Source organism: Sycon ciliatum, chromosome 10 (genome assembly GCF_964019385.1).
Source record: "Sycon ciliatum chromosome 10, ocSycCili1.1, whole genome shotgun sequence".
NCBI lineage: Eukaryota > Metazoa > Porifera > Calcarea > Leucosolenida > Sycettidae > Sycon > Sycon ciliatum.
This window is the reverse complement of record NC_088652.1, coordinates 5,950,354-5,978,300: the sequence shown is the minus strand read 5'-3', so window position 1 is coordinate 5,978,300 and position 27,947 is coordinate 5,950,354. Positions and strand designations below refer to the sequence as shown.

The 27,947-nt window shown below is 44.2% G+C and overlaps 1 protein-coding gene across 5 annotated transcripts; it reads left to right on the top strand.

The window, feature by feature from the left end:
• The first annotated feature begins 3,948 nt into the window (after positions 1–3,948).
• Positions 3,949–24,429, top strand: LOC135825818 (uncharacterized). 5 transcript variants are annotated; one of them, XM_065338445.1, is made up of 11 exons: positions 3,949–4,284; positions 6,152–6,436; positions 7,826–7,885; positions 8,084–8,257; positions 10,346–10,365; positions 11,018–11,107; positions 11,458–11,571; positions 14,336–14,470; positions 14,568–14,714; positions 15,551–15,628; positions 23,297–24,429. In XM_065338445.1, the coding sequence occupies exons 1-11, from the start codon at positions 4,248–4,250 to the stop codon at positions 23,378–23,380; spliced, it is 1,224 nt and encodes a 407-aa protein (XP_065194517.1). In that variant the 5' UTR covers positions 3,949–4,247; the 3' UTR covers positions 23,381–24,429. The 5 variants fall into 5 exon arrangements, with proteins under 5 accessions (XP_065194517.1, XP_065194516.1, XP_065194515.1 ...); XM_065338444.1 differs by having other exon boundaries at positions 3,950–4,284; positions 11,446–11,571; positions 14,577–14,714; positions 23,297–24,428; XM_065338443.1 differs by having other exon boundaries at positions 3,950–4,284; positions 11,446–11,571; positions 23,297–24,428.
• The last annotated feature ends 3,518 nt before the right edge of the window (positions 24,430–27,947 follow it).

The following is a 27,947-nucleotide window of genomic DNA, read 5'->3' as shown; positions in this document are numbered from 1 at the left end:
TGGAGGGTTTCCCTCCATTAGACACAATGGTATTCGGGACGTCACGGCCCGGCTGCTGGACGAGGTGTACACCAGTGTGTCCATCGAGCCATTGCTGCAACCGCTGACGGGGGAGCGTCTTCGCTACCGGACCGCAAATGTGGAAGACCGTGCCCGGTTGGATGTCGCTGCCAATGGTTTGTAGGGCAGTCGTTTTGAGCGTACACTTATTGATATACGGGTTTTTAATCCTCACTCACGCTCAAATCGATCTGCACCACATACTATTGTGTATCAGCGACATGAAAAAGAAAAGAGAAGGCACTATGAGAAGCGGGTGAGGCAGGCTGAGCAAGCCTCCTTTGTTCCGGCGGTCATGTCAGCCAGTGGCGGACTGGGTCCAGCATCAACAGCACTGTACAAACGAATTGCTCATCTGTTGGCGGAGAAGAGGGGTGAGCATTACTCTCATGTTATGGCATTTGTTAGATGCAGAATTTCCTTCAGCCTTCTGAAATCCTGTATCATGTGCATTCGCGGTTGTAGGCGTTTAAATTTTGGTTTGAAATTTGCACCCTCCTGCGGAGCCCACGCTGCTTTGGCAGTGGCAGAGGCTCGCTTGCCGACGTAACCGTCGAAGATCATCATGAACAATGGACTGACTAATTATTCACTTGTCCTGTCTTTATAAATAACATGTTATTGCATATGTTCTTGGTTTAGTTTTTGGCCTTTTTCGGGCTTTGGAGTTGATAACATTTTTCTCACTATCGAATAAGACCTGCAGGCTGCTGCCGCTCTCCGTTCTCAAAAAAAACCTACACTACATGTACAGTGTAGTACCTAAAAAAAAATAGCCATGGCTGAGGGACTGATGTAACAGTGGTGTGTATAACCTCGCTAATGGCAGTGTCCTCAATGCTAATGGACGCGTCATGTTTTTGTTTATAATTTAAGGTGCAATTTAGCGCTGATGTGGGTATTTCTTTGCTTTTCTTCATTTGGTCCTTTAAAATGAAGCGGCTTTTTATTTCCTTTTTCTTCCTTTGCACCGAGATATTATTTCTTGTTGTTTTTTACTGGATGTGTCACGACTTTGAATTGAATTGAATTTTCTTAAATTGATTTGATTTTTAGCGTTATGAGCGGCTTTATTGACATTGCTCTTCAGATTGGATTTTTTATTGGCCCGTAAAAGAGGCTCCTTTACATCCTAAATTCTGCACTATTCTGTTCGTGTGGACTTCACATGTGTGACTTGCACAAATTGTACCAGTATGCTGTGTCTTATACAGTACTATTCAGTTTAATTCTATCATTCTGCAACTGATTATCCTCTGGTGAGCTGCTTTTAGTGAAATCATGAAACATCATTTGTCGTGCAGTGCTAGTTGTCGGGTGTTGTAGCGTGATGCTATATTTAAGATTTAAACTTGTGGAAGCTTACACCTTTCTGTGTTAGAAGCGCTGTGTATTCCTAACTTAGCTCCAGGACTATGTGTATAGAGGGAGAGTGTGTTATCTTTGCAGATGCTTGGTGGCACAGAAAGTGTGCCCAGTATTTCATGATGTGTTGACCATGTTTGTCTACAACTCCCAGGTTCCGTTTTTGAGGTTTTGGCACTTTAATCATTTTTCAATTAGGTTGAGGTGTTTTCTTTTTTCCTTATTAAAAACTTTACGTAGTTACATTTTTTCCAACATTCCCTGTGCTATCTTGATGAGGAGTGAAGGAAAGCGTTGTTTGGATGAAAAAGTGTCTACTTGATAGTGTCGATTTGCGTCTCTGCATGCGAAGGTATAGATTGCGAAAATATGGGGTTTTGTTCTAAAGTATGTAGTGCCGCTCTCAAAACATCTGTTTCAATTTCCCCTGTCTGGTGACCACTGCCATGCCTGAAACTTCTCTTTGCACCTGGTCTTGACGCTTTTCCTGATATTTCTCTGGAAATTGGTCTGCTTAGCACTCTATTCGAGGTGCCTCTACCTTTTGTGGACATATACGTGGAGTGGTTGCATTGGTTGGTTGGATCACATCAATGTCTTTATAAAGGCTTTTTTTGGAATACAAACTGTCAATTCTGCAGATAACTGGTACTTTTGCTCACAGAGCCAAGAAGCATCGGGAAGCCTCGAAACTCTTTACGTTCCCACACCTAAGACATACGATGATGCGTCTGCTGAGTGTGCCTGGAGAGGTAGCATTCTGGCAAATATCCAGACTAGATATCATGGAGAGTGTGCAAGAGAACTGCTTGGACCCCGAAACGGTCAGTGCAACAGTTCTTCCAGTGGTAACTGCACGACTTCCTCGTACTTCTGCAAAACCAATACATGCAATGTGTGGGTTGCTCTTCAACGACCATCTCCATCCAAAACCTGGACATGGATGTTACCTGTTCCAATCGCTGCAAAAAACGTTTCTTGGATTACTGCACCACTACAAGAAGGTGGTGGACGGAACGAATGCGGATATTATTCCCCGGAGAAAGACAGTTTTGGAATCGAATCTTGCTCAATGAAGCTAAGTTTCTATTGCCAAAAATATACACCAAAAGGTAGGGATCTCATAGAAATTCTTTCACACACCCATTAGGCTACTCTTATACTTGCCTAACAGCCTTTCCGTATTCACCTACCTATGCACTAAAGGGGCTGATAATGTAATATTAATTTGTAAACAAAGGTTGCTTTTAAAACTTGCTAGCCCACTAAGGCCATTCAATGCACATTTTTCGATCCATGATCATTATCACAACTACCATAATACAAAGATCGGGATCGATGTACATTCCTTCTTCCAAAACCTTCGGGTTTGTTTTATTCCTAGGGAAAAATGGCTCGGGCAGGCAATTACCACTTGGCGCGGTGATTGGAGAGATTTATAGCCAGCTTCGGGAGTACGAAAATGTATAGAAAGAAAAATCGAAAAATGAAGAATGAAAAGTTGAAAACTTGTGGTCAGGTGCTTTTTGCAGGGGTACGTGGGTGCTGCTAATGGGGTTTCTCCCTCAAGCGCTCAATATCCCGCTAGGGTCTAATGGGTTTAGCGTCCGTCGAGAGTTCCCGTCGGACACGGACACAACCATTTTCTTTAATATTTCCTCGAAAAGGAACTTGGGTATGTGTTAAATAATCTTAACCCTTGCGGTTCCGAAGCACGTACTAGCTGGCATTACACGCGATATTCACATTGGGCACTAGGAATATCGCCATTTCACTAACCAATAATGATATCACCTAATTAAGGAATTTCCAGTTCTTGGTCTTGGGCAGTATATACGATAGATTTGACCAGGCAATACGGCAGTAGTTAACATGTGGCAAGATAATGAATTGTAAGAAGAAGAGCGAAAGCGGACAGGAAGATGGGCGCAATGTGAGTATAAATATTACAGTTATGTCCCGACTTGGAGTATTTCGCTCCTGCTCTTGAAGCCGTTGAGCGCTCTTGTCTTTGCTGTTTGCGTTATGCAGAGCTCCCTGACTTGTCAGTTTGAGCACTCTGGCAAGGTTCTCCATGTACCTTCGTCAACGTCCTTCACATCTAAGAGTTTCATGTTTCAGTCTTGTTTGCGCGCATCATCCCCTCCTACTCCTATAACTTAGAACCTTTCAAATTGGAAGGCGGTTCGAGTGCGATTCTAATACAAGCTCGAATACGTGCTAGAGTTTACTGGCAATTGGTTGTTGACCGTCAGTACTGTTCAACAGTGTCGTTCAATTGCATTGCATGAGTTGATGGTCAAGCAACTAATGTTGTTGTTAATGGACATTAAAGCGTAACTTGCATTTCCTGGATCATTTTCTTTCCTATCTATATATTTTATATACCTGTTAAAGATTGCTGGAGTCTCGGTTCGAAAATCTTTTTGAATTCTGATTTTCTGGAAGCAGTCAAATAGTCCGTACATATACAACTATTCTTGCATTAGAAAGGTAATATTCGACAAACTAAAGACCATTTACTTGTACATGTCTTGTTCACTGGTATTCCATGCGTTCTTCAATATGCTCTTTCCCCTGTAGTGCCCTCCGCCATAGCTGTCAACTCTACAGACACGCACATCTACGCACGCATAGTACAGCCTAAGATACTTCGAGATTGGGTTTCTGATTTCTGCTTTCTGTACGAGAAAAATGGAACTGCGGCTACCCCGACGGTAGTGTGCGACAAAAATGAATCAACTGTTCTGTCAGGCCTGGCAACAAATACTTTGTACCGGATCAGAGCATTCTTCAAAACTACGATCGGACACAATAGCAGCATGTCCTCCGAAATCAAAATTGGAACATTGCCGAAAGGTAAGGGATGCGGTTACATCATAATTATACCGACACCAACAGGGTCAGGAGTTAAGAGTTTTGCGTGACTCTTAAGGATTTGGTGATATGAACATTCTTCCTATTGTTCCGGGCAAATTCGTTTTGCCACGATCGATTTCCTCAAATGACATTCCATGTCACGCTTCACATAATATGCATTGCTGATTCGATCTAGGGTATAGCCACACATGTGCCCAAATTATTTCGTTGGCAGGGAGAGGTGTAAGAGAAAACATGAAAATACGATTATAGAAATAATCTACGTGGAGATAAAAAAAATTGTTTTTTCACGGCTGAGCGTAGCGAAAGAGTGCAAAAAACGTATTTTTCACTCACAAATATTTTCGTGCATTTCCTCTTGTTCTGCGCAACTCCGTTGAACCTGCCATCGTGGTCTTTGTTTTTCCTCGTTGTAGTTGAAGTTGCCCGCCCACCCACCCTGGGTTCATGGGAGTCGTCCGCTGTTCTTCTTGACAATCTATGCCTATGTGTGTGGCTTATGATTATGACATACACCGGTTATTACAAACCATTTCTTGCTATATCTATTCTTGGGTCCGACTGGCAGTGGGGCAGGAATTAATGAAATAGAAAGGTTTTTTGGCCAAAAGGCGTGTTTTTCCTCTATCTCGGTTGAGCAGTCACGGCTAGGAATGTAGGGAGTCATTGTTTTTCAGGCGCTCCCCTGCTGCCCAGTCACCCATGGTCACCACTGGCCATGCTGTTCACTCGATTTCACGGCTTTTTCTCCCGCTTGCTGGCGGTTCTTTGATGGATTTAGATATTTTTCGGCTATTTATCTATTATGTGGCTGCGAGTGTGGTTTTTTTGCTTCTACTCATTTCTGGAAAACCACCACGGTGGTAAGTGTGATTGCTCTGGTAGACCACTACCCCATGGACTGAACAGTCGCTTTGTGAGTGAAAAGTTTAATAATAGCTATGAAAAGTATGAATGCCGCAGACATCACCACGCAACATGACAATTTGTTCAAGGTTTGGTTTTGTGCGTTTCCAAAATCGATTTTCACGCTCCGATCATCAGTGGAAATACGGAACTAAAGAGATCAATGGAAAAACAAAGGTTAAAAGGTTTCTGCACTGTTCATGCCCGTTTGTCACACTTACTCTTTATTTTAGTTCTCACCTTTTGTAATACTTGCCACAAGTTACCCGTCATGTGTCACACTTCTTTGGATTTTTAACCTTTGTTTTTCCCTTGATTTCTTTAGGCCCGTATTTCCACTGATGATCGGAGCGTGAAAATCGATTTTGGAAACAAACAAAACCAAACCTTGAACAAATTATCATGTTGCATGGTGATGTCTGCGGCATTCATACTTTTCATAGCTATTATACGATTATAGTTTCCTTTTTTAACTCGGATGTGGAGCTAATTGAATTATTGTGAAAAGAAGAAGGACCCAATGTTACGAGTTGAGGGACAGTTAGTCATAACTCGTAACATTTTGTCCTTCTTCTTTTCACAATAGGTTCTTATCAGTGTTATTTTCACGTGCATGATCCTTAGTCACTGCCTTGCATGCAGTCTTTTCCTTGTCACATCGGGTGTATATTTGGAAACTATTCCATTATCACGTAGCTCAACATCATTATCACCTTACTTGAATCTATACGGTACTAGAGAAACTGTGATTGGACCTAATTGATCCACAGACTTGAACGCGGCAGTGCTAAATTAATAAGAATAAGAATATTTTGTGTCTTTCCCTCAAACTAACGAAGAATAAGAAGAATATGAATGATAATAATCCTTTGGTTAATTTTCTTCTCAACAAAACAATTTCCTTAGTCATTACACGTGATGTGGATGTGTTTTATATCAGCACCAAATCCGCCTCTCAACCCCGTCATCTCAAGTACTACTATCACGGTGTTTCTAGGGCAAATAGAAGAAGGCAACCTTCCCATACGCCAGTATTGTGTGCACGCAATACCTGCTAATGATCTGTCCGGGAATATGCCATTGGTACCAGTATGCAGCGCCTCGAAAAATGTCACCTTACCTGGCCTAAAACCCAACATGAGCTATAATGTCACCGCCTATGTTAGCAATGCCTATGGAGACAGTGACCAGTCCAGCTCCACTCGCATTACCACGTTGCCCACAGGTGAGGATGAATTTTGTTTTAAGCATTGTACGTAGCTTTGGATGTGGCTAGCACTTAGAAGGTCATCACACGAAGCACGGAAGCGATATGTTTTCGGATAAGCCTTTCGAACCCTTACTTTCCAAGTCGAGTACAATAGTGAATAACACAGCAACCCGGTTTGAACAAAGTTGCAAGCAAATCCTTATAACCGGCACTTTGGAGGTCAAAACATTAAAAAATATCACTTATGAAATTTTGGAAAGCTACCTACACTAACTTTGAAAGTGTTGCCAGACCTGATAACCTCTGTGTCAAGGTTATGCGTAAAATAGAATATGGATGACTTAGCAAAACAGATTATGAGTATTGCCAAGTGTTTAGCTACATGTTGTCAGCAATCAAGGCTTTCTTTCTTCACAAGGTATGTGTGGCCTTAGCAAGGGTAGTGCAAACGCACAAAAAATGAAAACAACAGACACAATTTTATTAGTGCAATTAGGAGTATAATCGATGCAAACATGGTCAGACAACAACGAGTTCATGGAATTTTTAAGGATTTTTATGTTATTCAAAATCGATTTTCGTGTTCCGCTCATCAGTGAATAGTATCGGAACTGAGGGTACTGTGTACAAAAATAGAACATTTTATAACAGCATAATAAATTAAAAGTGTGAACAACAAAGGAAGTGCTACAGCATTACATAATAGGTGGCAAACATAGTGCTAACGTATATAACTGAGTGCAGCCACAAAGCAAGAGGTGATACAGTGCAACATGACACAACATTTACATCTGATAACCAGCTACGAGAACAACTTTAGCGCGACTACATGCTTCTTTTGTTTACAAAGAACAGGATTATGCACACGAATACATACAGCTTTCAGAACCTTCAACTGCTTAACATAACTTGCACGGCACAAAACAGAAAAGTGAGAATCATCGTACACACTTAGACAATCTGGACGTGATAACAAGTGACAAAATACAGCTGACTTTTTGCTCACGTCGCTCTCTTCCGTCTCATCCCGCTCCTTTCCTTCGACCTCCTCCGCCTTATCCTCGTCCTCCGTCTCATCTTCATCATCATCGTCCCCACCACCACCATCATCATCATCAGTCACTTCCTCATCATCCGTTTGATGCTCAGTCTCACTGCACTCCTTATCAGCCTCCAACATGGCTCCATCATCTCCACCAGCATCACAAGTCGTTTGACCGCTGCTCCGCGTCACCGTTGCTGGGTTCTCTGCTACTGCACACCCATTTCCACTGTCCATTTTGCGTGGGCCAAGTCCATTCCGTGCATAAATTTCAAGTGAATAGTTTGCTGTGCTTCTTCTGGGTCTATGGGTGAGGATATTGGTTTCATTTTGGTTTGTCGATGATCTCCCTCTCTGTCCAGACACAGTCGGCACCGTGGATCCCAGCACTGGGGGGACCACCGTCTCGGTAGTCACCAAAGGTAAAGGTTGTTGTCTGGCCATGTCTGCATCGATTATACTCCTAATTTTGTAATAAAATTGCTTTCTCCACGCCGACTATTTAAACAGACGCAATCTTTTTTTCGTTACACAGAAAAACGAATATCGTTTTTGGTCTCTACATTGGTCACTATATATACATCTGAACTTGTCAACATTGTTATCTGCCAATTTTATAGTGCCATCTTCAACAACACCCCCAACCTCGGGCAATGAAGCAAGCACCAGCGGGATCAGTGTTGGAGGATTCGTCGGCCTAGCTGTGGCAGGAGTCCTAACTGTAATCCTGGCTGTAGCCATGGCGGCCAACCGAAAAAGGATTTCTCGCTGGTTCTCATCGAAAGATTTTACAGGTACACAATCCACTGTCCTCCCTGTCTTGAAGCCTTTGTGTTCAATGCACGGTCGATTCTTTTTCTCAGTATAAACAGCGCTAAATCCTGCAATGCCCCCTTCACTGAAGCTAGATAAGCTTTTGTTTAGTGAAGGATTCCTGCCCTAAGAGATCGTAAAGCATAATATTATGATAAAGGCAATCATTACAATTAGCTGAACCGACATTTATTACAGGGTGCCACAGAGTTCTTGGCCATTGAAGAAAATGTGTTGAGTCACCTCCACCATTACACTGCACTCGTTAGCTGACTAGACCCTCCTGCACACAGCCATCAACATTCTGAGGACACTTCCTTAGACGATATTGATAAACTGCTTCAGACAGCTGTTTCGCTAATACATAGCTCATCCATGAAGGTATATGTTGATTGATTTAAATATAGACCAAACTGCTATTATAATTGTAAGATTTCCACATACAAAACTGGCATAGCTGAGGTGATAACGCGGGAAAGTGTGAAGCACTGTTGACGCGCATGGGACATGCATGCAGCGTTAGAAATTCGGCACGGAAAATCAATCACTATGACTATCAGTGCAGAAATAACGTGCCAGAATCAGTGTACTGCGTAGCTAGTGAGAGTCTGAGTATCGCACTTGTCCGAGTGCCGGGGAGGCCGGCAAACGCCCCTCGCGTCAGAGCAATAAGAGGGACAAGACGAGTCAAGGGACAATCCGCAGGACGCAGTACCATACGACCAACTGTTTTTTTTCTACCAGCGTTATTGTACTGTCCACACACATCTGACGACGATATACTGGGCGAATGCCGCGGGGCCTCGCAGCGTGTCAGCGGCATTGGGTGATGGGCAGATAACAAGGTAGCTTGCGGACAACATTGGTGGCATGACTACTAATGAGTGCCAAGGGTTTTGGCGCGAAGGGCGACCAGTACAGTGCTTCAGGGGCTGCTGTGGCTGTTGACGTGGGCGAGTCGTGAGGTGTGTTTGCCGGCCTTCATGGCGCTCGGACTAGAGCCATACACAGACTCTCACTAGCTACGCAGTACACTGATTCTGGCACGTTATTTCTGCATTGATAGTCATAATGATTGATTTTCCGTGCCGAATTTCTCACGCTGCATGCATGTCCCATGCGCGTCAACAAAACTTCACACTTTCCCGCGTTATCACCTCAGTTATGCCAGTTTTGTATGTGGAAACCTTTTATAATAGCAGTTTGGTCTACACTTTAATCAATCAACATCTACCTTCACTGAGGAGCTATGTATTAGCGAAACAGCTGTCTGAAGGAGTTTATCAATAGCATGTACGGAAGTGTCCTCGCAATGGTGATGGTTGTGTGCAGGAGCGTCTAGTCGGCTAAGGAGCGCAGTGTAATGTTGGAGGTCACTCAACATGAACCGACATTTGTGTACGATATTCATGCAATGTAAAAACAGTATAGTCGATGTGCAATAAAACGTTGAAAATAAGAAGAAATGGTGTACATCGTCTCCACTGGTTTACCATTGCATGAACAAAGTACACAAATGTCGGTCTAGCTAATTTTATTGATTGCGGTTATCAAATTATTGTCCCCTCACCGTTTGCATAACATTATATTAATTTTAATGGGGATCGTATGGAGATAAAAATGCAGCTCTCAATCTTTGTTTCCATATAACTATGCCTTCGTCTGCCTCTCAGAAGTTTTCTGACCTTTTGCTCTTTCAGTCTATACCTCTTTCTGTCCGTCTTCCCTTCTCTTTCTCTCTTCATCTGTCACTTACCATTTCTCTCTGTCGGTCTCTTTGTCCCTCTAAACCTCTTTCTCTTTCCCTGCCTGTTCGTCTCTCGGTATGTCTCCCGATCTCTCTCCCTCTCCGCTCTTCTAGACGTCAACCAATGTGGTCATGTTAGCAGCATGAATTTCGCTGAGGGCATGTGTTTTCGAAGTAATGTGAATTCTGTGCTTTAACGCTACATGAAATGCTGGGTATATATTCACGAGTCGATGTCGAATATCAATTATCAATCTCGACAGGGAATTTACCATTTCATGCGATTTTTTCTTGTGTGTTCCACTCTCCTTCTAATCATCAGTTCCAGAAGAGAGGCCACAGGTGAGTGCAGCGAGGAACACGTTTACATTATGCACCTTATCTGTCCTCATTCATCTGTTTTGGTCTAAATATCACACAGTATCGCCTATTGAATACTATGCACAAGAAAATCCACGTACGCCTTGCGAGTAATGTTGCGGCAGCATCTTCTCTATGGCTTTGTCTTTTCTTACGTCTTCTCCTTGACTGTGCACCTCAATGTTAAATGATTTTTGAAAAACTAGCACTGTCGCAAAAGCGAAAAATGCTGGCCAACCACGACCTCTTTTGTATTTCGGAGAAAAACCATCGAACAGTTTAGAATTACTTAGGTAGAGTATAGGTAACTCTTTACTGGCCAAAAAAGCGCCATAGGAAGCTGCGTTGCAAATCTGAGTCAAGTGACCTGATCCATTTGAAACTCTGCGTCGCAACATAGCTTCGTACCCCGCGATTGTGTAGACGACTGCGTTCTTGATCACATTTCAGTGGTTGGACAATGCTACCTCCATGCAGTTAGTTCTGGAGACAAATTTCGGACCTCCTTATATCGCATGAAGGGGAATCTGTGGAGCCCTAGGTAGCCTAGCGACATAATATACTACAGAAACAAAAGTAAAGTGTTGACTCTCACCAGAATATACTCTAGCGGTTTCGTACCATTCCCGCACAGGAAGCTGATCCAATTGAACTTAACCAGTACGAGGATGTTCAACGCAATGATGAAGGAGAAGCCCACAGGCCGCAAGATCACGATGAACAGGTACGGAGAAGTAGGAACAAAAATAATTTTTTGAAAGTATAATTATAATTATAACATTTACTCAAGTGTAATCTCCATTAAACATAGCCCTGAATGAAGGATTGACATGAAGAGGAGAGAATGAATTAGCGAGATTACATACAGAAAAATGATTAGAGTGCTGACTCTCAAGCACATAATGAACGCAATTCAAAATTAGTATCTCGTTTTACTGGTCAGTTCAAGCCCATTTTGCACGACGAGATGGCTTTCAGCAGCTTCACATGTTGAATGACGAGGATTTTACCGTGGGTGCAGCTTGGCGAATGGGGCCTCTAATTTTGCAATCTTCTGTTCAGGCTGTTTCACAGGAGTATTCCTACGCTGCAGTTGGTGATCGTATTAGAGACGAGAAACCTGCAGAAGCAGACACTCACGTGACGGCAGCAGAACACAGCCACGACAATGAGACAGAGGCGACAGCGGTAAGACCTGTGGAGGAGAAGTGAGGATAATTCGTTTGTTTTAGACTTGGATCTTGTATTAATTTTCTTTTTTGTCCGTATAACTGAACGGGTATTCAGCTCAGTTGGGTACAGCTTTCTTCCGTGCTCTTTCTACAGTTGCGCACACTGAAATCGGACACAATGTGTGCACAACTAGCGCTTTACACCAGATCTGGCAACATCATTGCACCTCTACATGTGAGAGTCCTGAAATCCACACTATAATCGTGGCATTTCATTGACGTCAGGGTCCGCGCGAGCTTAGGGTGTGAACTATGCTTTTTGAATCTGATTTCACCGAGGATAACGGTATTATGAAAGATGGCTGCTTTTCTATGAGAAGGAGACCACACGTCACACAATCATCAGTGTACCTACAACGACAATCACTATTTTCCACAAGATAGTTATCAACAGCAGACTCATACACCGTGACAGCACTACCAGGCTCAGTAAATGAGTTCGAGTTACGAGACAATGGAACTGACTTGTTAGTCCGTGACCTTCTTGCCGATATTGGAGATACTTGGTCTCTTTCATGGAAAAAAAGGTGAAGTTCGCGGAACTGTGCGGCTCTCCGCATTCTTGGCACAGATGTCCTCCTCCAGAGTTTGGCAGGAAGGAAATTGGTCGCCGCCCTCAGCTATATGTAAAAGCTGATGTGTCTGGCAGGGCCACCGCAACTAACGTCGCTGGTTCCCCCACTGCTTCCTCCACGAACATGTCCTCGAACTCGCTCCGACCACTCGGTGCGCCACGAATCTCAACTACAGAACGTCCTCCCGGCTTCCTCTCCTGACTACGTGTGGCGCTGCTTCCCCTACAGCATCATTGACGAGTGGAACAACTTGCCCCAAACTGAGCTGCAGTCTCCGCCACGCCTGACGTCCCTCCAGTTGTTCAAGGCCAAGGTGTATCAGCACGTACGACAAAGCCGCTGGTATCGGGCTACAGACTCGCTGGCACACCCCATACTACAGACTCGCTGTGACACCCCATATATCCACAATCAGCTCCCTCCCATTCACTTATTTATTTCCATTTGTTTCGTAATCCCGTCCATGGTGCGCCGGATAGCGCTAACGCCGAGACCCTAGGTCGGCGTTGCTAGTCCCGCCTCAGGGGCTCAGGCTCCCTGAGAGCCCCTACTAGTATATTGTCTGTCGTGCTCCTTTGTTGTCTTTATCATTATTTTCTTTTGTCTTCTTCTTCTCCTCTCTTTGTATAGTCTATCAATAGGAGGTGCATTCTGTAAAAAAAAACACAACTATAACCGGCTTGCGGCTGGGTTGAGAAACACAACCAGCTCAGAGAGGTGTTGCTTGTTCCAGGCCACCACCGTGCATGATTTTACCAAGGTGGCAGATGCAGCGCAATAAATGCCGAAGGTGAGGTGGAAAAACTCGTCATCAATGTCCTCTACCCCCCCCCCCCAACCACCACCCTTCGCTATCATATTGGGAAACGATCCCGTTCGACTTTGCGAAGTAAATTAAAGAACACATACATAACGGGGGCAAACCTCGTTTGCTGAGTCAATGTTAACTTCACTCAGAACAGTGTCTGGTTTACGCTTTCGAAGACATTTACGTGTTATGAAATCTATCTCAATGTTTACAACCAAACCAGACTTCCGCAAACAGAAAAGGTTTTTACACTGGACACCGAATTGTTCTGTAAATCCGGCCCAGTTATCCTCTCCTTCTTGTTAGAAAAGTTACTTTCTGGCTGTGAATGTATCTCATAATATACTCATTGATTGTCACAGGATATTTTTGATTTGTATTATTACTGTCAGCGCTCATTATTGTTGCTTAGGGCGCTTGTAGTGGGTGCGCCCTATTCATTCTGTAATAACATTCCTATAATATCCTACGGAAGCCATTTGACGAATTATGCGGTTCAATAATTACTTCATGAAATCTAAAAATTTGGCCTTCTCATGCCCAGCATCAATTAATGTCCAGAACAATTTCTTAACCAGATTTCGAGCATCTCTTCAATCGGAATTGCACGAAAACTGGTTTCGGAGTCCTCCTTGCCTCCAACTCAAATCGGCAGGAAAACCACGAGCTCAGATGCAGGATCAACAAACATTTTCCCAAGTATCGCCGAAGTCGCAAAAATCTCTTCTTCACATTGTTTTCCCGAGCGCGGGCTTGCGAGTTAGATTGTTTGGAGGCAACAACGTTGTTCAGCACCTCCATGACCGACACTGACTCACACTGCTATCTGGTATTCACGAGGTGTTTGCCGCGCTGGAAACGGAGCATATGCGTAAGTTCGTATACCTGGTGATGTTTGTGCCTGGATAGCACTAGTGGTGCTCTTCTGGCACAATCTTCATCACAATCTTCATCAGCCCACTCAAGCTGAAACACGAGTGGTGCTTTCTAGCAGGTATGCTGAGTGAGCGGTTCGATGGACTTCGTATGCTCTGGATGGCAGTCGTGAGTCCGCCACGTGAGAATTCAAGTCGGAAAGAAAACTGCGAGCTCCCATGTAGGGAGCAACACACAATTCTACAAAGAAGATTAAGAAGATAACAGAGAACAAATGGGCAGGGGTTTGCAGGACCCTCATGGATGATGGAACAGTGTCTCACTTTATTGGTGAATTCATGCCCATATACATGAGTGGATGGCTTCCAGCACTGTCCCGCTTTGAACAAACAGCAATCTAATGCGATTGTAACCTGGAATATATTACTAGTATTATGGCCTCTTTTCATTCTTCTCCACAGGCATCGGGAGCGAGTGCACTGGAGTATACCTATGCCACGCCTGTTAGTCGTAAAAGAGACGTGAAACATGCAGAGTTGGACACAGACGCACAGGGAGCGGAACACAGCGACAACCGCGAGGAACCAGCGACAGAAGTAAGAAGCTATCAGACCCTGATTTCACTAGATTTCATAAGGTTGTTCTACGACTCATATCCTTGCTATTGTCTTCGCTTTTCCTGTCCCTTATCAGTTGGCCCAGTCCAAGATTGGCTGTGAGAATGTGTTGGGCGAGTTTTTGTCAACGTCTGATGATGAAACCATTGAAATCAAGTATGCCGTTCTGGATCGAACCGAAATGAAGCCAACTTCGCAGTTAACAAGAAGCCAAGATCCCAAGGTGGGTGTTGACTATTCCTTGTCAGTTACAGAAGTAGAGAATAACTGGTGTGGCAAACCGACGCAATGGCTAAGCATAAACGCAGTGTGGGGCAATATTGGTGGATTTTGTCTTGTCAAATGTTGTAAACGGCATTTATGTGCCTCTGCCTTTCCTTTCCTTCCATACGTAATTATTGCCTTTCAACCCCCGCCCCCCTCACTCCCCCCGCTTGATGATCTAGGAAGCCGGGGACCGTCTAGACTTACATCCGGGAAGGAAATAAAAAGTTTGTCCGTTTGTTTACCTTTTAAATTTACTTCATGAAGTTTAGGGAATGAACGATGAGGAACAGAAAGGCGTGTTGCGACTTTAAACTTTTGTGACTGAGGTGACAACCCAATACAAGGGCTATAGGAAGTTCGGTAGCTTCTGACACAGCGTCGGGCTGTGAGTATGGGCCATCTTGAGAGTTATGGTCCTAAACCTCAGTAACTACACCCTACACTTGTCTCTGGCAGATATTCGCAATATCAGGTTTCCTGAATAATATGTAAGTGATTACGAAAGAGATACAGAAGCATCGAATTTGTCCACCTATTTTTTGTATTGTAATTACGTTTCGAAAGGGTTCCACGCAGGATTTTACAATCATATCGATCGTTTCCCCGACCCCCCCCCCCCCCCCCCCACCATCTCTCTCTTTCTCAGCAACAGTTTGTATTTCAGTTGACCGTTGAAGATGATTGCCGAGCCTTTCGTGTTACGTCATGGATTCTCCCTATCGTGTACATCAGTCAAACTACCCTACTTTGATTTGAAACCTGCATTCTTTTATTCCCCCCCCCCCCCCCCAGGATGAAGAAGAGCGTGAGCATACGTCATATGCGACAATCTGCAACCCAACCTATGATGTTGCAGGAGATCCCCCATCAGTGAGTTCATTGCTTGATGATAAGATCACATACTGTTGGATCTAAATGTAGCAAATAGTTCTTCTTACCGTAGCTATGCAAAAGACATTGCGTCTGGTGCTAGCCAGGGTCCACACAGCTCTATATTTATAATTGTTTATTGCATCGTTGGCCCTGCCCGGCGCTATCCTGTACGTTTCCCGTACCATACCATTTAACCTATTCAAAAAGGGCTTTCAACTGAAAGATGATAACGTGAAGCAACTCGGTGGTATGTGTATGTGAGCGAACAAAATTACATAACCCCCCAAGAGTGTGCAACTCCCACATACTCTGCTGTCTCATCAAAATTTCAAGTGGTTGAAGTCATTATTTATGATGCAATGCTACTTGCACTAGTGATGTACAAGATTTGTAAGGGTGTCAACGCATCACAGATTTGTCTTTGTAATAATTTGTACCGGATCAGATAGGTTTTGGTCCACCAAAAGTTCCGGATTCTTCTGATAATCCGTGTAAAGTGCGCATTGCATCATTAAAATGACGTCAACTTGAAATTCTGTTGGGACAACACCTAGTCGTAGTACTAGTATTTATTACAAGTATTTGACAAGGGAATCCCAACAGGCATGGCCTTGTTACAGGGAATCCTAGGTGAATCTTTGTGAGGTGAGCAAAATTACCAGCAAATTGTGCCTGACGACAGTTTGGATGAAGAGTGCTCCACCGACCTGCCGCCAGAAACCCATAATCGAGTTACACACTCTTGGGAGTTATGTACTCTTGGTGCGAAGTGTATTGGGAGTGTTATCAAACCACAAATTCTCAAGAGTGACATTGTGTTCGTTTCAATGCAGTTGTATCTCGACTCCGCTGTACCGCTGAAGTTGACGACGTGGTATACGCTACATGCGCTATGTGCGATTTGCTATGTGCGCTGTAGTTGTATGTTGTATGTGTATGCTTTCTCATATACACTGTCATTTTCACGCTATAACTACCTGAACATGGTGGTTTATTTGTTAGTTATTGCTCGATCAAGCGAAATATATCGTTGACGAGTAAATAGCTGACCTCGTGCCGTGTGGTCGTTCGTCCCTGACACTTTAAGAGAATCAGAAGGGTTCAGAATATTTGGCGACTACGCCAGGATCGAAGTGAGCATGGCAGAGGGACTGCATAATTTGGAACCGAGCTTTATCGACAACGGAATTCGGCATGGATTTGAAGGCGATAGGCTGATGGAATACGCGGAGAAGAAGCTCCAACAGTGCGAGGTGCTTGAAGAGCGCCGTGCCAAACGGCAAGAGGGTGCGCTAGGAATAGAGTTTAACGGAGAGCTCAAGAAGATTAACGAGCGCATCGCCAGGGTGTATGAAGGTGATGGTGACGCCGCGCGTGTGAGGTTGATGGGAGGTACAGTGGAAGCTACCAGTCACAGCGGTGGGCGTAGGTCTTTAATGCAAGTCCCGCATACGACGGAAGGCAGCCACTGGAGCATTATCTCGACCTGTTCGAGGACATCTTTGCCAAGAACGAGCTCGACGAAAACGAATGGCTGCTGCGATTGCGTATCGCGCTAACGGGTAGCACGGTAAAAAGGAACTTTTCACTCACAAAGCGACTGTTCAGTACATGGGGTAGTGGTCTACCAGAGCAATCACACTCACCACTGTGATGGTTTTCCAGAAACAAGTAGAAGCAAAAAACCACACTCGCAGCCACATAATAGATAAATAGCCGAAAAACATCTAAATCCGTCAAAGAACCGCCAGCAAGCGGGAGTAAAGGCCGTGAAATCAAGTGGAACAGCATGGCCAGTGGTGAGCATGGGTGACTGGGCAGCAGGGGAGCGCCTGAAAAACAATGACTCCCTACATTCTTAGCCGCGACTGCTCAACTGGGCTAGAGGAAAAGCACGCCTTTCGGCCAAAAAACCTTTCTATTTCATTAATTCCTGCCCCGCTACCAGTCAGACCCAAGAATAGAGATAGCAAGAAATGGTATGTAATAACCGGTGTATGTCATAATCATAAGCCACACACATAGGCATAGATTGTAAAGAAGAACAGCGGACGATTCGCATGAAACCAGGGTGGGTGGGCGGGCAACTTCAACTACCACGAGGAAAAACAAAGACCACGATGGCAGGTTCAACGGAGTTGCGCAGAACAAGAGCAAATGCACGAAAATATTTGTGAGTGAAAAATACGTTTTTTGCACTCTTTCGCTACGCTCTGCTGTGAAAAACCAAAACTGTATTGGCTGCAGTGCCTATGCGGAAGCAAAGCGAGATTTGCTTGCCTCGCTCGGAAGGACGCCAGACAAGGCGTGGAAGATTTCACTTACAGACAAGCAGCGGTCAGAGGAGTATTTGAAGCCAGTTAAGGCAAAATATTCAGTACAGGATTTTGGCCGGAAACAATTGACCACACCGTCCGTAAGTAGCGTTTTGCCGACGGTACCAACGTGACTGAACGTGGTGCTGATAATCCCTCTCCATAATCATGTTGTCTATGTCTTCCCTCAACTTGGATGCTACCCCATTTTCAGATCAGAATCCGACCTATCGCTGAAAAATGTGAATTGTCGCTCTCTCGTCAATAAATTTGCTGAACTTTCAATTGTTCAGGAGAGCACTAAGCCGAGTATTGTTTGCCTCACGGTGACCTGGCTGTGCCCATCTGTTTCCGTGCATGTACTGGGCTATGCCTGTTTAAGAAAAGACAGACCAGCACACGACAACTGTAATGCACACGCTTTCACTAGAGGATATGGTGGTCTCGCCGTGCTTGTCCGGACTGATGCTTTTCAACATGATCACCCAGACCCGACCTGTAGCGTCAGGCCTGTGAATCTGCCTGGGTGGAAGTTAAGTCTCAATGCCCCTAACCATATTCTTGTATGTTGCATGTATCTACCCTTTCCCAAACGGTGGAACAACTGTCCTTCTTCTCGGATATGCTGGTCGTCGCTATACAGTCCTTTTGCTATGACGAGCGTGACTTCTTCCTGACGGGGGATTTTAATGCAAAACACAATGATTGGTGCTCTTCTGACTCCATCCCTACAGTCGGTACCAACATACCAACGTACCAACATACAGACAGTTTTCTCCATGTTTGGGCTCCAACAACTATTGAATTTCCCAACATACACTCCATCAGTGGGTGCCAACTCCTGTCTTGACTTGATGGTAACCAACAAACCCCGACATGTCCGTTCAGTGGATCATGCAGCACCTCTACGCACATCTGATCACCTGCAGGTTGTTTGTACGCTCAACTATGCATCGTGCTCGACACCACAAGCGACGGCTAAATCGTCACTCCATCCCCGGGCTCAGTACAGGTATAAACAAATGCCTACAAGTGTCTGTCAGGTTGTGAATGAAGACTTGTCTAGATCGGACTGGTCATTACCTCATCGGCATTCCGATGTTGATGATGCCATTGTCCTGTTTGATGCTCTACTACAGCCAGCAATCCGTCGTCATCTGTTGCCTTACAAAGTTATTCCGCGGACCGGACACTACAGTAGGCCTCATCCTACTATGCGGAATGCATCCGACCCTGGATCACTGCAGACCTCAAGTGCGCTGTGAAACTGAAGCGATATTTGTATATCATTTATAGGAAGTATCAAACCAGTGACAACTTCATTGCCTTTAAGCGCAAGCGTAACGAAGTGAAATGTTTGTCAAGTACCCTCCATCGTCAGTGTGTACAGTCGGTTCATGCCACACTGTCTTCCCATGATTGCCCTAGTCTCCATCAATTTCACCGCTATCTCCGTAAGAATTGTAGTCGGTAGCCGATCCGATCAATGACAGCTGCAGACGGCACCGCAGCAACAGATCCTGCAGACATAGCAGACATGTACTATAATAATAATTATTTTTATTATAGCTGGCTGGTGACTAACGCATTTGGCCTCACCAACAAGCTGGGAGAGCTGCAGCAAGCACTGCTCAACGATAACGTCGACATAGCGGTTATCACAGAAGCGAAGTTTTCGGCGCAGACTGTAGCCTCTGAGGCGATATTTCCAGGATACTCGCCTCCCATCAATGTGACCGGGATGCATTTGATGGCGGCATTGCTGTATGGATGAAGTGGTGCACCGCGAGCAGATTCCCACTGATCACCACGAAGTCCTGTGGCTCGCAGTCAGTCTTTCTACGCAACAATCTGTTGTGATCGGTGCCTTGTATCGGCCTGTATCCTGTGCGGACAACGACAACTGTCTGATTGAGTATCTTGGACCTGCACTAGACGTGGCCAGCACTCACGGCACTCACATAGTGCTAGCTGGGGATTTTAATGTCCACCACGAGACTTGGCTCTGCAGCAGCAAACAAACTGTAGCTGGAGAGGCCTTGGAAGAATTGTGTGTTGAGCATCACCTCCACCAGCATGTCTTGCAGCCGACTAGGGTCTGACTGTGAACCGCATCCTTCACAACATGCCCGTTCCTATCGACACCACTGTCACGGCGCCACTTGGTCGCTCAGACCATGGGGTTGTTCTTGCCGACTTTGATCTCGCCCCTGATGCTGAGCAAGCTACCTCCAGGCCTGTCTGGCGCTACAATCAGGCAGACTGTCAGGGCGCCTGCGGGCCGTCTATCGCACTACTGACTGGTCCACCATTGTGACTGACGACCCTGAAGAGTCTTGCAGGAAACTAAGTGACGTCATATCCAGCGTCATGCAGAAATTTATCCCTACCAAGCAGCTTATTACCCGCCCAGCAGACCCCAAATGGTGGATTTCTGAGTGCACCACAGCATTGAACACTAAAGCCAAGGCTTGGAAGGCCTGGAGACGCAATATTTTCAGCGAAGCCAACAAGGCTTGCTTCATGCGCCCAGTAGAAGATGCTATCCTCGCGAATGTGCAAGCGAGCACATCCTGGGAACTGAGAGATCGTCGGAAACTGTCACGCAGAGGCCTGAGAGAAAAGCAATGGTGGTCGGTGCTCAAATCTGCTGCTGGCGCCAGTCACGGCTCGTCTATACCATGCTTGATGGTTGACGCTGGTCACTAACTCCGTATGAATGCTGCCAAAGCGAACTGCCTTGGTCGCTACTTCGCCAATAAATGTAGCCTTGGAGATGATGACTTGATCTCGGGGGATCCCCATTGAGTCAAAAATGTGCAACACTTAGCACAAAACTGACTGATGATGTTATGACATTCAACGACCTGATGCTTAGCTGCATCACGTCTAGAATACGCAAACCAGCAGCCTTCCAATTAGGAAGGTTCTAAGTTTTGAAGTAAGGTAAGATAGGGGAAGGTGAGAGCGCTCTAGACAAAAACAAGCTAAACATCACGGCGAACTAAGAATGTTATCTTTACGGCGAAACATACGTCGTGTGACACTACTTGTTATTGCCGTTTTTTAGTCCATCACAAGTTCCATTCCACATGTACATGTAGTATGTACATGTGGTATTGATTGTCATGACATCATCAGTCAGTTTTGTGCTAATTGTTGCACATTTTGACTCAACAATATTCTGCTTATAACCGGTCGTTTGTATTGGACAAAACGGATAACTTGTAAACATTTGGTCCTCATTCTGAATTTTAATCCTTAATCCCACTGAGTCTTTTTGTAACATTTTGTCCTCCTTTTTTCACCATAATTTAATTGGTTCACCATCCGAGTTATTCGTATGTATTTGCAGGTATAATTATAAACGGAAATTATCGTGCCAGTTCCCGAAAGGAACTCACGACAGCCGCTAACACCCGGCAATAATTATTATCGAAGAACATTCTCGAATACCTGGGTGATACACGAATTTTGATAGTGCTCACTTCTGTTAATCGTTTTTCTTTGTAAGTTTCCATTCATTTTCTGTTTAATTCATATTTGCTTTGTTTTCTTAGCTTACTATTGCCGTGGTTGGCTCAACGCCCTTATCTCAGGGGATTCTGTCCCTGCATTAGCTATGCTTGTCACATGCTATGAGATTGTGTCTAATAATAATAAACCCTAGCGACAGCTGCAGTGCCTAACGATGGGGGTTAGTGGATAAGTCCCACAACCACTGGCACAAGTGCCGAGAAAGTTCCCATTATCCGCATCTATGTACCCCTTGTGCCTTGCCGTAAGTTCCCAGTTGACTGTGGGGTGCAGCACGGCTGAAAAAAACCCACTCCATTGCAGGACTTGAACCAGGTGCCTCTCGTACCTCAATCATGGTCTTTGATCAACCCACTGTGCCTGCCTGGTTTCTGCATGTATTACCTCACAACTAGTCTGATCGTAGGGGCACCATGTGAGTCAAAAGGCAGCCCAAATGAACAGCAGAAAAAATAAAAATAATGCAAAACTATATAACTAAGCTGATACACAAGCTGCCTGTAAATACCACTATGAGCAGCGACGAGAGAAAGAGAATTGTACTATTCATTAGTCAAATCTTTATTGTTGGTGATTCAATTGTCAAGAGGCCGACCACGGGGTCTTGATACAGGGAACATTACTTCCAAGAAATGGCGGGGCTAGCCATCGTGATGCCTTGTCCCATGTCCAACCACTTCAACATGATTCTCTTAACGGTAGAATCAAGGCATGGGAACGGACCAATAGTGGTTTTGACTTCCTACAATCCTTATTCATTAGTGCGATGCAATGATGGTAGTATTTAATGTGAAGCAGCTTACGCACATACCTTATTTAACTCAAAGCTCTAAGTTCATGCATTATGTAGATACCTTGTTAGAGGTCATCCGTAAATATATGGCCTCATTCCCTCTGTGTCGCGCTGACGAGTCCACAAAGGGCGAAACAGTTCTGTCCGCAGATTGAGTATTTCGCTCCTGCTCTTGTAGCAGTTGAGCACTCTTGCGTGGGGTAGTGCCTTTGCTGTTTGCAGCAGGCTGTTTCGTTCTTTTTGAACTCATCAGCGCAGCACAGAGAAATGAGGCCGAACCTGATAGCAATGGAAATAAAAAAATTTGCTGATGAGTTCAAAAAGAACGAAACAGCATGCTGTCCGCAGATTGAGTATTTCGCTCCTGCTCTTGTGGCAGTTGAGCACTCTTGCGTGGGGTAGTGCCTTTGCTGTTTGCGTTTTGCAGAGCTCACTGACTTGTCAGTTTGAGCACTCTGGCAAGGTACGTTCGGGCCTGATTGGAAATTTTTATTTCCATTGCTATCAGATTCGGCCTCATTTCTCTGTGCCGCGCTGATGAGTTCAAAAAGAACGAAACAGCATGCTGTCCGCAGATTGAGTATTTCGCTCCTGCTCTTGTAGCAGTTGAGCCCTCTTGCGTGGGTTAGTGCCTTTGCTGTTTGCGTTATGCAGAGCTCACTGACTTGTCAGTTTGAGCACTCTGGCAAGGTACGTTCGGGCCTGATTGGAAATTTATATATATATATATATATTAGAAACGAAAACTAGGGGAAAAATATCCATGTACATTTTGCAAGCATGAGCATGTCCAAACAAAGACCAAAAATTGATATCGAAACTATGTACAATTTGAATGTGTTCGTTTCTCAGTGAGGGGGAGGTGGGGTGAAGAGAAACGACTAGTTTTCGTTTCTAAATAAATATCGGTATTTAAGGAAGGCCCCTTACTGCAGTCACGCATTCAAACAGAAAGAAAGGAGCTGCTATTGCGATTCTGTTTCTCCTGATGATGTCAACTCTATGATCTATGTGTTGCAGAACACTGCTGACGGAATCAAAGCCGAACACACCTATGATGCCCCCGACAACCATGGTGTTGTTCGTGACAGAAAGCAAGGTTGACGTATCACCGCTTTCGACATGATTTCGAGTCACGACCATTAGTTCATTGCCACCTCTGATCAACTCACTTGCATGTTTCAATCTCTCCCTACCACCACTCTCTTTTTTTCTCTTTATTTTCTCCCCAACCATCCTTCCCTGTAACCTAATGACATCTTTGCTGCCTTGCAATTGAGCATTTGTGCTCGTTTGGATTAGCGAATTCAACTAAAGTATAAAAACAAACAAACAAACGACTATTGCCCCCCCCCCGCCCCCCCCCCCCCCACCACCACGCCCCAATCACTGAATGACGTGTAAATCTACCCCGTGCAGCGGTATAACATTTTATGGAGAAAACCCCTATTCATGTATCAGTGTAGATGAAGTTTTTCTGGAATGGCATATCAAAGCGACTTGTTATAACTGTAATCATTTCTTTCCCACAACCAAGATAAGATTCAAAAACACTGTTTAGGAGCCTTGCATTGTTCATACTTTGATTGAATATAAACTTTGCATTATTGTTAGTTTTGTTTATCAGTTCACAGCCTTAACCAGAAGATAGGTCTAGCTTTTGTCAGGGTGTGTGACATGATGCTTGCAGATGATCATGTTTTAGCAGCACAGGATTCTCTTTGTTCTGTAATGATAGAAACCCATCTGTTCCCGAAGCTTAGCCATACAGATGTCAGGTTTTTGGCATGGCAGTTTGTTGTAACCTCTTTTTGGTGAGATTTCTCTGTATGCTACTGAGGCTCGGACTGGTGATCGGATTAGCATGTTTGCACTGCTCTGGACTAAATGCCATGTCGCTTTGTTCAAACTCTCGTGCTTTATAATACTGTAGAAGAAATACTGCCTCTCGCAGCTTCATTACACATAAAACAATTGCTGATAAGCAACTCACCTAAACTCAACCCAGTAGTTATTTCAACTCATCATTTTCGATTTGTTTTCGCTATATAGTCTGTTTACAAATTATTATTATTAGCCTTCAGTCACACTGAAACAAGCACTGCATTCTAACACGTATTGCAGCAGTTGTTTCGGCGCCTCAGGTATGTTGGGTATATCTATGCCGTCTTTGGACAAGCGTTTCGGATATAGCAACTTTAATACCGCAAACAACTGGACAGACTGTGAGGTACCCAGTATTTATGGAGGATGCAAAACTAAACTACAGGTTACACACGGGTGGAGAACCAATGATTAATTGATATGTTAATGGCCGTTACAGCGTAACTTGTACTTCCTTGGTCCTCATTTCTTCTTATAAAGTACATGTTAGAGAGATAAAATGTGAGGTACTAAAGTAAAAGAAGGAAAAGTTCGGAACGGTTTTCCAGCTACGTTCATTAGTGAACGTACATGGGGTGAAATACGAAATGAACAATATAATAATTATTATGGAACGGCAATCAATAATTAAGATAAATTGTGCACTCATAACAATAGCAAAAATGAAGAAAGTCAAGTTCCATAACGTTTTCTTGTGACTGTCATTAGTGGAACGCCGTCACATAAAAATGTAATAACTAAAACACACACTTATATACATGTAGCTAATATGGTTTCAGGTAGAAATACAGCAGCTTACAAGTACAAAAAGCGAAGTTTGCACCTTTGCAATGTGTGAATATAGTGTATGTGAGAAAGGTAGTGGCAGATGAATGTGATCCTGTGTGAATGAATATAATGGTGCGTGTGTATTACTTGAAGAGCCTGAGTGATACAGCGTTTTCTTTCTGTTTACATAGCACAGGGTCACGCACGCACCATTACATTCATTCACACAGTATCACATTCATCTGCCACTACCTTTCTCACATACACTATATTCACACATTGCAAAGGTGCAAACTTCGCTTTTTGTACTTGTAAGCTGCTGTATTTCTACCTGAAACCATATTAGCTAATTGTATATAAGTGTGTGTTTTAGTTATTACATTTTTATGTGACGGCGTTCCACTGATGACAGTCACAAGAAAACGTTATGGAACTTGACTTTCTTCATTTTTGCTGTTGTTATGAGTGCACAATTTATCTTATTTATTGCCATTTTACGACTATTGTCTCCTCGTCGATTGTTTGAACGGCAATCAGTTCGAAACAAAAGAAAGGCACTTAAGAGAGCTTGTCTGAGAAAACCAGAACATATGTGCAAGTCGATCTCTCAGATTTTGCTCAAATTTTGCAGGTAGGTTTGCTTAGGGGTGTAGATCGACATTCCAAAGCCCGCACAAAATCTTTTGAAGGGAACCATGAAATTGGTATACCCCTCAATATTGGCCCAATATTGGCACGATTTATGGGTCAACAAACGAGCCACGGCACATCGTGCAAGAACAAGCTACGAACAAAACTCCATCAAGCCATCATTACCTCACCTTAGAAGAGTTCTTGGGGCAGCACTACTTAGCCACGCCAGCATCCCAGAAGACGAGGGCAATCATCCCTTGACGCCACAAATGATCGTCTTGAAACTAGCCAAATTACAAGCGCTGATAAAACAGCGAGCTACGTCCTGCATTAGCAAACACTATACACCGGCAGATAGTAGAACACCTCTTCTAGCACTGAGGACATGTCTCCCATCATCCTTTTGGGGTTTTCTTGAAATAAACAATTTTGAATTTTTCCACTCGACCATTCTGAAACACGTCCAAACTCATACCTGCGCAGGAAAACTCGCCCCTCCGCGTCGTCTAGTCAGCAATTTCTACTCAAACACTACTCCCAATGCTGCAGAACAAAGTATATTGTTGACTCTGACAAGGAAAAGCAGCAGTGATCACTTGTCACTCCAAACGACAAGCTTCTCCTTGCGCCACCAACATTTTTCGTTGCAACAATTGATGCAAAAGTGACTGAATTTTTGCGTGTAGTTTTTGGATTTTACTGCAAGAGGAATGAAGAAATCATGTGGATCGTGACGTAGAATAATGCTTTCTGGTACACGACACAATGCACACGATCACGATCGTTCCTGAGGCGCTATTCGAAACGGACCATGAGGGAGGAGGTAAGATGCACTATATTTCTTGCATGCTCTGCTCAGAACATGCAGAAACTATCGTTATAACGCTAGCAGTATTGCATTGGCAAGAATTCTTGGAGATATTTCCGCTTGCCGTAAGAACAGGGATGCATTTTTTCCCACAAACCTCGCTCATCCCGAACATGGTTCAACAGGAACTACGGCTGGTTTACATGCTGATGATCCACGTAGATCTGCAACAGCAAGAAATGAGCGTGGTCCATGCCACAAGGTCGCTTGGAGTTGACCAGCGCGCGGCCAACACTGGTTGCATGAAGTATGTGGCGCGCCCACATGCCACATGGCAGATTTCTTACGTCATGAACAACGTGACTTGACCCTACTCGCCCTACATTTTGTAGGCTATACAGCCTATATAGTCTCTATGCTGCATGTTGAGGGAAAGTCCCAGCTGGAAGGCCTACAACACGACATGCGTGCTCTTGAGCTGGACATCAAGATGCACTTGATCCGATCTAGATCAACGGGTGATCCATGTAAGTGCAGGAGCGCTTGATCAAGGTGACTCGGAACAACTGCTGAACCGTGATCTACGAGACCTGGCATTCTTGTGTCACGAGGCACGTGATTTCATCATTCCTCGTGCAGTAAAATCCAAAAACTACACGCCAAAATTCTGTCACTTTTGCATCAACTGTTGCAACGAAAAATGTTGGTGGCGCAAGGAGAAGCTTGTCGTTTGGAGTGACAAGTGATCACCGCTGCTTTTCCTTGTCAGAGTCAACAATACACTTTGTTCTGCAGCGTTGGGAGTGGTGTTGGAGTAGAAATTGCTGACTAGACGTCGCGGAGGGGCGAGCTTTCCTGCGCAGGTATGAGCTTGGACGTATTTCAGAATGGTCGAGTGGAAAAATTCAAAATTGTTTATTTCAAGAAAATCCAAAAGGATGATGGGGGACATGTCCTCAGTGCTAGAAGAGGTGTTCTACTATCTGCCGGTGTATAGTGTTTGCTAATTGAGGACGTAGCTCGCTGTTTTATCAGCGCTTGTAATTTGGCTATTTTCAAGACGATCATTTGTGGCGTCAAGGGATGATTTCCCTCGTCTTCTGGGATGCTGGCGTGGCTAAGCGTTGCTGCCCCAAGAACTCTTCTAAGGTGAGGTAATGATGGCTTGATGGAGTTTTGTACGTAGCTTGGTCTTGTACGCTGTGCCGTGGCTCGTTTGTAGACCCATAAATCGTGCCAATATTGGGCCAATATTGAGGGGTATGCCAATTTCATGGTTCCCTTCAAAAGATTTTGCGCGGGCTTTGGAATGTCGATCTTCACCCCAAAGCAAACCTACCTGCAAAATTTGAGCGAAATCTGAGAGATCGACTTGCACATATGTTCTGGTTTTCTCAGACATGCTCTCTTTAATTGTACATCGATGAGAATGACATAACTCTAGAACAGCCAGCAGTGTCATGGATTCTGCTCAAATATCGTGATTTTTTCTAATTTTTCTTCCTCTTTCGTCTGCCATAATTATACCTTTGATTTATTATTGATGAGGTACCACAACGGCAAGTATGTATACCTATG